Source organism: Austrofundulus limnaeus, unplaced genomic scaffold, assembly GCF_001266775.1.
Source record: "Austrofundulus limnaeus strain Quisiro unplaced genomic scaffold, Austrofundulus_limnaeus-1.0 Scaffold445, whole genome shotgun sequence".
In the NCBI taxonomy this organism is placed as follows: Eukaryota; Metazoa; Chordata; class Actinopteri; order Cyprinodontiformes; family Rivulidae; genus Austrofundulus; species Austrofundulus limnaeus.
Window position 1 is genome coordinate 286,191 of NW_013952847.1, and position 9,768 is coordinate 295,958.

The window sequence follows — 9,768 nt, forward strand, 5'->3', positions numbered from 1 at the left end:
GATGAGGTGAGGTGAAATGGGCGTAAACACTACATTGGTGAATGCCACAAATTCTCCTAAATCACTCGTACGCACAACTTAAGAACAAATCTGTGCGTACGAACGGTTCTTGCATGAGGCCCATTGATCTCCCTCATTATGGTTACTTCTTGTTAATAAAACACTACTTTGTCCATGATTTGTCAGCTCCTCCTGCAGACTCCTGCAGCAGTGCGTTCAAACTCACCATGAAAACACAGAAGGTATTCCTCCTTCTGCATACTGCTGGCCACCTGCATGATGGCGATGGGAAAACTGTGAGAGGAGGCTGCAAACACAGCCGGGGCCAGAGACACATCATTTTTGTCCAAGAACTCTGCAGAAGATGAAGCAGAACTCTTACAGTTGTGTTTCCCTGTGAAGTGACTCAGTTACCTTTATCAGTGAAGATGTTGTGATGTTTCCTGGTGCCTGAAGAGGAAAAGACAAGTTTCATTTGTGTCCTCACCTTCGAGCACATACTGCTTCATTTCAATCTCGTAGAACTTGTTGGTGCCGATGATGATGCTGTAGCTGGTCAGATGGATGCAGCTGCATGGCTCCAAAGTTTCAATTTCCTGTGAATGAAGATTTGGAATATACTCAAGTCTGGCATGGTCATATATTTAAAAAAAGACAATTGGTTGTAAAAAATACAAAGATCCAAGGAAAATTTAAAAAGCAAAAAAGTGAAATGTTTATATTTACTAGTTAATGTAATTTGCTGTGATTTCCCGCTGGGATTAATAAAGTATTCTGATTCTGATTAATAACATACAAATTGATTTACAGTACTGTGCAAAAGTCTTGAGTCATCCTTCATTGCCTCATACTTTGTTTCCAAGGGTCCAAACTTTTACCTGTTTCTTTCAGTTCTGTTCATCTGCTTAATTTGACCACTGGAACACTTGATTACAAACTATGCAATATGCTGAGTTTATACTGAGTACAAAAACTGTTCAGTAAATGAGAGAAAAATCAGCCACAATATAGAGAAAACTTTAAAAATATTGTAAAAAAAAAACTACTGATCAAGATCACGTTAAAGGAGGAAAAGCATAAGAAATCAAAGATGATTTAAAACTTTTGCACAGCACTACATGTAAGTCACAGACTACCGTATTCTTATAGGAGCATTAATCTGCATAGAAACATTAACCATCTTTTCAGATTTTTCCTTTATTCTTTTTAATTAATTAAGTCGTGAAAATGCCTTTTCCAATTTAATGTGAATTTTTAACACTTTTTCTCCTCATAATGTCATAATAATATATTATGTCATAATCCGCATTTTTATTTTCATCATTAACACAAAACCTACGTTGCATTTTGACTCAGGTAGTTTAGAAATGGCTCCATCTCAGTATTTTATAAACTCCTCAACCTGTGATTCAGACTAAAATAAACTAATGTGCATAATTCTGTGGTGTAAGACTGAATCCCACCATCTATTAACATTTTATAAATATCATAAATGGTAATAAAACAGACATGCAGAAGAAGAGCTTTACTTTTAAAACCTGTTTGATTTAAAGCATTTTTTTACTGACAGTAATTGTAAAAAGCCTCTCAGATGCATGCACCAAATACACCAACCATTTTCTATCCTCTTCACCAGATCCCTTGTTCCTCAGCAGGTCCCACTCACCTTACGGATACAGTATTTGTTAAGATTGTCATTGTAACGCAGAACGGTGATTTTATTTGGCATAGCAGCACATATACACGGCCCGTTGTCTACCTGCAAAGAGAACGTGCACATGTTACAGAGTATTATGATATCTTCCCTCAAAACTTTATCCAAGGATTAAATGACAACAGGCCCTCAGGTCCTTGATGTTTTTGATTGTGAAATCCTTCGAAAAGCTGGTGTTGAACCACCTGAGGACCCACACAGAACCCCTGTTGGACGCCTGGCAGTTCGCATTGCAGGCAACAGGTCAGTGAATGCAGTCAACATGGAGCTGTAACATCTCAGCTCTGCAGGAACACATGTCAGGATCCTGTTTATGGATTTCAGCTCGACATCTGACCTCCAGTCAGAGCTGTCTCAGCTCTCTGTCCTAACATCCACCTGTCTGTGGATCACAGGAGAAAATAACATCAGCACTGGTGCCCCTCAGGGACATGTACTGTCCCCACTGCTATTCTCTCTCTACACAAATGACTGCACCTCAAGTGGTTCTTCTGTCAAACTTCTCAAAACATTCCTTAGCTTTATCTGATGCAGTCAGAACAATCTTGAGCTCAGCTTTCATAAAACTGTAAATAACAGTGGACATCGGGAGGAGACTTCTGCCTTTGATCTCCAGCCACAGTGTCACTGTGTTTCTAATGGACACATTCAGGTTCCTGAGTACCACTATCATCCAGGACCTGAAACGATCAGCAGATCCCACCGTCAAGGAAGTCTAGCAGAGGATGCACTTCCTGCTGCACCCCAAGAAGCTTAATTGGCCACAATAGCTGCTGGTAAACTTCTCCTCAGGCATTGTTTGGTCGGTCCTCTGCCAAGTCCACCACGGTCCGGTTTGACTGAACAGCCAAACCAGACAGAAACAGACTGCAGAAAATTTTTAAGTCTGGATCAGTGATGCTAACCTGSCCTCCATACAGGACCTTTACACCTCTCGAGTGAAGAAAGAGCAACCACAAGACCCCCAGGTCATCATAACACTGAACAAACATACAGTAGTTAAACATTCACTCGTAAATAAAAATTTTATCATCTTTAGCCTTCAAGCCTTAACTTACTGTTCAAAGTGGTCTATGTTTTTTATATTTTATGTGTACTCTGTCTTCTCGTGTCTATTTATACCTTCTCAATGTTATGTCCATTATTCTCAATACATAAACTATATTGCCAAAAGTATTTACTCACCCATCCAAATGACTGTGCACCAGTGTACAAAGCAAAGTCCATAAAGACCTGGATGTCAGAGTCTGGTGTGGATGAACTGGACTGACCTGCACAGAGTCCTGACCTCAACCTGATAGAACATCTTTAGGATGAATTAGARCAGAGACTGAGAGCCAGGCCTTCTGTCCAACATCAGTGTGTGACCTCACAAATGTGCTTCTGGAAGAATGGTCAAAAATCCCCATAAACACTCCTAAAYCTTGTGGACAGAAGAGTTGAAGCTGTTCTAGCTGCAGAGGGTGGAACAACATCATATTGAACCCTATGGATCAGGAATGGGATGTAGCTTAAGCTCATATGTGAGTCAAGGCAGGTGAGACAATACTTTTGGCAATATACTGTAGTTTATGTTCAGTAATATGTAATAGGTGCTTAGAAGTACAAGAGCAAGTGAGCCTTTCTAAGTGGAACAAGCATACTTGAACAACCTGATTCTGATTTTGATTTTCTGTGAAAACACACAATCTGCTTTGCCTCGAGTGTCACAAAGAAGATGAGGACATACCCTCCCAGCAGCAAACAGATGGCAGCCTTTCACTGTCTCAAAGATGTAGGGGGCCAGTTCAGTTGGGCTGGGCAGGTGGGACTGAGCCAGAGACTGCTTCACTCTCTTAATCTCCAGCAGACACAGCGCCCTCTCATCCCCTGCAGCACACAGACAGACGTTATGCTCCCAGACAGACAGACTGAACGTTTTTATCTTGTTCTCTGTGGCTGCATCATGTGATCTGGTCCTACAGTCAGATCAGTACACCCTCAGACATACGCACAGTAGGACCGTGTGTTGCTGTGTGTTTAACACAAACTAAATCTGTGACTGAAAACTCCATGATTTATTATCTGTTGAGCCTGCAAAAAAATAACTCAAATGATCTTCATCAGTCTCAGACTGCTGTGGAGGAACTGTGGCCCACTCTTCTGTACAACATTCAAAACTAACCTGACATAAGCCATGGCTTGGAGGCCTCAGGCCAGCAGGGGGCCTCACATGAAACAGGCTGAAAGTTTAATCACATTAGTTTTGATCATGTTAGATCTGCATCAATTAATAGTTCTGCTTTATTACTTATTCCAAGTAATTTCATTTAATGTACTGATTATCTGTATAGGGACAAGTGTCACGTATTAATAACGTAAACTCAAATAGTCTTGGTTAATTTTCAGCATCAGTCAGACAGGCTTTTAGCAACATACAAATTAAAATGTTTAATTGTTGCTGCTTTTGTTTGACTCAGGTCCCATTTTACTCAAGGTGTAAATGTCTGAAATTAAGCCTAATAAACAGGTATTTTTTTTTACCAGCTAATAGTTTAGCTTTGGTACACTGAGGTTTGTGAGTATTTATTTATTGCACAGCTCTCTAAAAAGCCTTCRATCAGCTCCATTTCTTTAATGCGACTCGATTATTTTCTTTTTCAGTCATTCTGTTGTAGCTGTGCTTCTGGCTTTGGGATCATTTAGCTTCAACTGTCAGACTGATGGTTGAACGTTTATCCTTTGGTCTACAGAGGAGTTCCTGCTGGACTCACTGTCTGCAAGGAGCTCAGGTCCTGTGGCTGTAAAACAAGTTGACAGCATCTGTGTTTGTCACTTGTTATGAGATGTTTGTGCTAATTTACTGTTTGGTTTTCTCTGTGACTTCTAGCCAAACATATTTAATGTGGTCCTGTAAAAGTACTGCATGTGTTGACAGCTGAGCGTTACTGTCATTCACTTACAAAATATCTAAACCACCAACTTGTTTAAATTTACAGTAGATGCAACTTTACCTAACCTAAGCTGTGATGCCATTTAGTTTTTCCTTTCTTTTTCTAACTGTCCTGTCATGACCTTTAACCTCTCCCCTGCTAACTGAGGCCAGTGGAGTCTGAGATGGAGCTTTTAGGGTTTTTGTAGCATTGCACAGTCTGACCTTGGGGTGAATAACGGTCCTAAATGTTACTTACTTGTGAATAATTATTCTTACTGSAGAGCGACAAACTTCAGATTCAAATTCATTGATTTATCTCAGTTCTTTTTAACGACAGCATCTAAAGCCACAAAAAAAGTCAGGACTTTCTTCCTTCATCTTACAGAAAACAATGAGACGGGACATCTTACCGACAATCATCAGCAGTTTTTCCTGCTCTTTGATGATCTGGATCTGAAAAACTGACCCCAGGCCAGGGATGTGAGTCAAGGAGTTCTTAATAACATTCAACGCATACAGACCCTCTTCAGACCCCACCAGGACGATCTGTAGCAAACAAACAAACAAAACTAATGCATAAAAATAAACAAATAAAAAGACAAAACTAACAGCTGAACATCATTTAGGTGAGCATGGTGGGCAAATTCTCATCAACTGTTCTGCTATGAAGAAAACTGATCACGTGTCAATATCAATGGTAAACTTTAAATTTATGATTCAACGCAACAAAATAAAAACATTTAAAAGGTGAAAGATAATAATACTGTCCTGCCCCTGAGCTGATGGCTTTAAGTAACTAGTTTAGTTAGTTAGTTCAGTATTAATGTTTTAAAATAAGCTGCCGTAAAGCCAGCGTCCACCATAAACTACAGCTCCCATAATGCATGTTGTTTACTGTATGCTGGGAATTCCCTGTAGGAAGTAAGAGTTAAGTTTTTTTTTTCATTTAATTAAATCCAAAACATTTAATTAAAAAAACAAAACAATTTCCAGCACAACACAAAATCATAATGAATTATGACCACAATCATTGTGATTCATTCTCAAAAGGGAGCAGAAAGAAGAAAAAAATCTTATAACGTCTGCCCCCAGGCAGCTACTCACCACAACTCAGTGAGTAAAACTCTCTTACTTTTAATTTTAATAGTATTTCTGTATTATTAGTTTCACATTTAGTTAGTTGCGCATAGTACTTTTCAGTGTTTGAAAGAGAATGTGTTAAACACTGTTTCTAAGCAGGAAATACCAGGTAGAGTTATTGTTTGTTAGCAGTGCTCAGCTGCAGCAATGAGACAGGAACAAGATGTTTTCCGTTTAGTCCAAGTTTAATGTGAAACGTTAAAGTTAACTACACCTGGCCCTTTGAGGGCCACCGTAACGAACACGTGGCCCTTAATGAAAATGAATTTGACACCCCTGCTGTAGGTTATAAAATAAATCAAAACTAGTTAAAGAGCACAAGAAAACAGTTTCCTGATCTTTTCACAAACATACTCTAATGTACCTGATCTGTGAGAGGAAGGGTGCAGTTAATGTCCAGTCTGTCGTCTCCTTCCAGTTTTAACAGAGAATTCCCAAGAAGCTTCTGAAAGAGTAGAAACAAACCAAGCAGTCAGTGGTATCTTAATCATCAKCATCACCTTAGTGAGGCATCTTGGTAAGAACCTTTATGTTTGCTTACAAAACAGAGTCTTGTTGACTTGACAAAATGTCTGATAAGGAGCAGCGACAGCAGGTGAGGTGAAAGCAGGAAGTGAAATAAGCAACACAGTGACACACATGCAGTGCTGAGGGCTTCAGCAGGGTGTGTGTAGACCAGGATCCTGGTCCTCGAGGGCCACAGTCCTGTTTGTTTTACTTGTTTTGCTGTAAACACACCTGACAGTTCTGCAGAGGCCTGTTAATCACCCATTTATTCAAGTCACGTTGGAGCAGAGAAACAAGTAGGACATACAGGATTAGGCCCAGAGGACCAGGACTGCCCACTGCTGCTGTAGACAATGATGGAAATAGGAACTCCCTCTTTCAGGTCTAGAGTTTTTAGATTTTAGAGCATAATACTTTTACCTGGTTCTGAAATAATTCAAATCTAACCTCAGTCAGGTGCTGCTCAGACGTATTGATGAAGTGAATTGCTTCTAAACTCAGATAAGACAGAGGTTMTGGTTTTTGGACCTGAACATCTTAGGGATCAACTTTGTAGCCTTTCACCTCCTCTGGATGGCATTAATCTGGCCTCCAGTTCTAATGTAAAGAAACTTGGTGTTATTTTTGACCAGGATATGTCTTTTAACCCCATATTAAAAGTGTTACCAGGACCGCCTTCTTCCACCTGTGTAATATCACTAAAATTAGAAACATTTTGTCCAAAAAKGATGCAGAAAAACTGATTCATGTCTCATTTATCATGTCCAGGCTGGATTACTGTAATTCTTTATCATCTGGACATCCAAAAAACTCTTTAAGAAGTCTTCAGTTGATCCAAAATGCTGCTACTGCTAGAGTTTTAATGAGAGTTGTAAGGAGAGATCATACTGTATTTCTCCAGTTTTAGCTTCTCTCCACTGGCTCCCTGTCAAATTCAGAATAGAATTTAAAATATTACTCCTAACATACAAAGCTCTTAACAACCAAGCTCCATCATATATTAAACATCTTATTGTTCCATACTTTCCTAACAGARCACTTCACTCTCAGACTGCAGGTTTACTTGTGGTTCCTGGAGTTTCTAAAAGTAGAATGGGAGGCAGAGCTTTCAGTTATCAAGCTCCTCTCTTGTGGAACCAACTTCCAGTTTCTGTCCRTGAGGCTGACACTCTGTCTACTTTTAAGATTAGACTGAAGACTTTCCTTTTTGATAAATCCTAATAGTTAGACTTAGGTTTCCTGAGTTATTCTTCTTTTCTTCTGCTGTAGACTTAGACTGCTGGAGCACAAACTGAGCACATTTCCTCACTCTGCTGTTGTSTTTAGTCTCTYTTCTCTACATGTTTATTGTAATTATTTCTATCAATAACATGTTTTTTTCTTTGTCTCTCTTCCAGTAGAAAATGCACCTGGACCAGTCCTTCTGTGTATCTTTCCTGTCCCCCCATCCAAACTGGTCAAGGCAGATGGCCGCCTGTCCTGAGCCTGGTTCTGGTTCTGCTGGAGGTTTCTTCCTGTTAAAAGGAGTTTTTCCTCTCCACTGTCACCAATGTGCTGCTCAGGATGGGAGACTGTGATGAAGTGATTCAACACAATCTGCTGGCTTCTTTAGATTTATTTTTTGTTATGAGTGCCCTGAGACGATGTTTGTTGTGACTTGGTGCTATATAAATAAACCTAATTGAAATATCATCAGTATGATCAGCACTTTAAATGCAGGAGTTTTAACRGTTTGGAGCATTCAGGTGAGTTAACACAACACCAGACTACAACCTAACCTAAACTCTAACAACCTAATGGATCATGAGGCTGACTTTGTTTTCACATAGTTCACAATGCCATTGTTAAATCAGTTGTGTCTTTTTTTTTGTTTATTTGAAGTTAAATTTGAATAATTTCAAAGCCATATGAAGACCAGAATATTTGTATTAAGCTGTGATATTTAAAAATCTAGAACTGAAAGAGGGTAGGCTGTTTTCTCATGACTGTATGTGGTGTTTATATGAAACGCCTTCAATCAGCATCTCTGAACTCTTTACCTGCACCAGAGGAGACAGAACCAGATGCCTTTTGGACAAAAGAGCCTATTTTTTAAAAAAACAGTGAGTCCAGTATAATCAAGCAAATGAGCAAAACATATCCATAAACCAGACACAGAGTGTGACATGATGAAAAAGCAACAAGTGGTGATGGAAGAGACAGAGAGAAGAAAAGAGCAGAGGAGAGAAGGAGACAGTTAATGACACATGTWTTTTGATGACCATGCATTTAAAACCTAAAACTTTTATCTTCCAGTCCCACCAAAAAGTAAACTTGTTCCTCAGAGAAAGGCTAGGTTAAAGCCATCAATGTAACATTTATCTGAGAGARCAGTTTTAATAATGTAGGACCTTCCAGGTCCACAGAGACAGCTGTTTATGTCCAGGTGCTGGCTTCAGAAATACTCACTGCATCAGCCTCTGCTTTCTCCCGCGAGGCTCGTCCCCCAGCCACCACAGACTCCATCACAGCCACCCAGCGCTGCTTTTCTGGAAAACTGGGGGCCATGAAGTAGATGGACTGACCAGGCCAGCAGGGAGTGTGACACCGAGACTCCAGCTTCAGGACAAAGGGGACATCTGACACAAACACAGGAGATTCAACTTCAGAGTTAACGTCACGCTAATTAATTCTAACAGGCTTTGTTTTTAAAGATAGAAATGACAGGACAAAAACTGGAAAGKGTTCTATAAGCTGCAGGATCAAGGAAAGCGACGTGATAAAACAAAAAAGACAGAAAGACTGAACAACAATCAGATGGGAAAGTCCTATAAATGGTAAATCAGCACAAGATTTGTTGATGTGGAAAAAAATATTTGAACATCCGTAGACCAAATAAACTTTGTGCCCACCAGACTTTGCAGTGTTTGGAAGCTCAGAAGCTCCAACTGCTCCATGAACCATCACTTCTCCATCAGATAGACACAAGTCAAACTCCTCCAGCGGCTTCACAGAGTCTGTAGACAGAGGCCAGGTTACTTCTGGTAGTCTGTTTGCTAATGACCCAGTCAGATTTAAGTCTTACCTTCTCTGGGCTCKATCTCATAAACTGACACCTTAGTGCCATCCAGGATGATGTATTTTCTCTCCCAGCCCTGACCTCGCTTTCCATTTCTGTCAGAAAACAAGGCTTAAGAGTCATGTACAGACCTCTAAATCATGTATGTCAAACTCAAGRACCGTGGGCCAAATGTGGCCCACCATGTCATTTTATGAGGCCCACAAGTGCTTTAACCTCTTAAGCCCCAAGGGGTTTTCTTGAAGTTTTTGCTCAAAATACCATGCTGAAATGTAGCTGAGTGTTTCTCAGCATTTTCAAACTGTACTTAAATAATCCTGGTATCAAAATAAAGCAACACTTGGTAGATTTCATCAGAAGTGTTAGTATTAAAACAGCTGCTGTGGTTTTAGAGAGATTGGGGATGGAACATAATATGTATACGTACATATATAT

General features: G+C 39.8%; 1 protein-coding gene across 6 annotated transcripts in view; it reads right to left on the reverse strand.

The window, feature by feature from the left end:
* The window catches only part of citb (citron rho-interacting serine/threonine kinase b), a 95,601-nt gene that overhangs the window by 7,205 nt on the left and 78,628 nt on the right, over nt 1-9,768 (reverse strand). For 5 of the 6 annotated variants that reach the window (XM_014024906.1, XM_014024902.1, XM_014024903.1 and 2 more), the window contains 9 exons: nt 9,340-9,428; nt 9,167-9,271; nt 8,724-8,893; nt 6,133-6,213; nt 5,039-5,174; nt 3,444-3,583; nt 1,667-1,759; nt 488-596; nt 227-355 (listed from right to left, as the gene is read on the reverse strand). In XM_014024906.1, the coding sequence (XP_013880360.1) occupies nt 227-355; nt 488-596; nt 1,667-1,759; nt 3,444-3,583; nt 5,039-5,174; nt 6,133-6,213; nt 8,724-8,893; nt 9,167-9,271; nt 9,340-9,428 (1,052 nt within the window). Of the gene's footprint in view, nt 1-226; nt 356-487; nt 597-1,666; nt 1,760-1,782; nt 2,097-3,443; nt 3,584-5,038; nt 5,175-6,132; nt 6,214-8,723; nt 8,894-9,166; nt 9,272-9,339; nt 9,429-9,768 lie in introns of those variants that run through there. The other variant, XM_014024905.1, reaches the window with a different exon arrangement.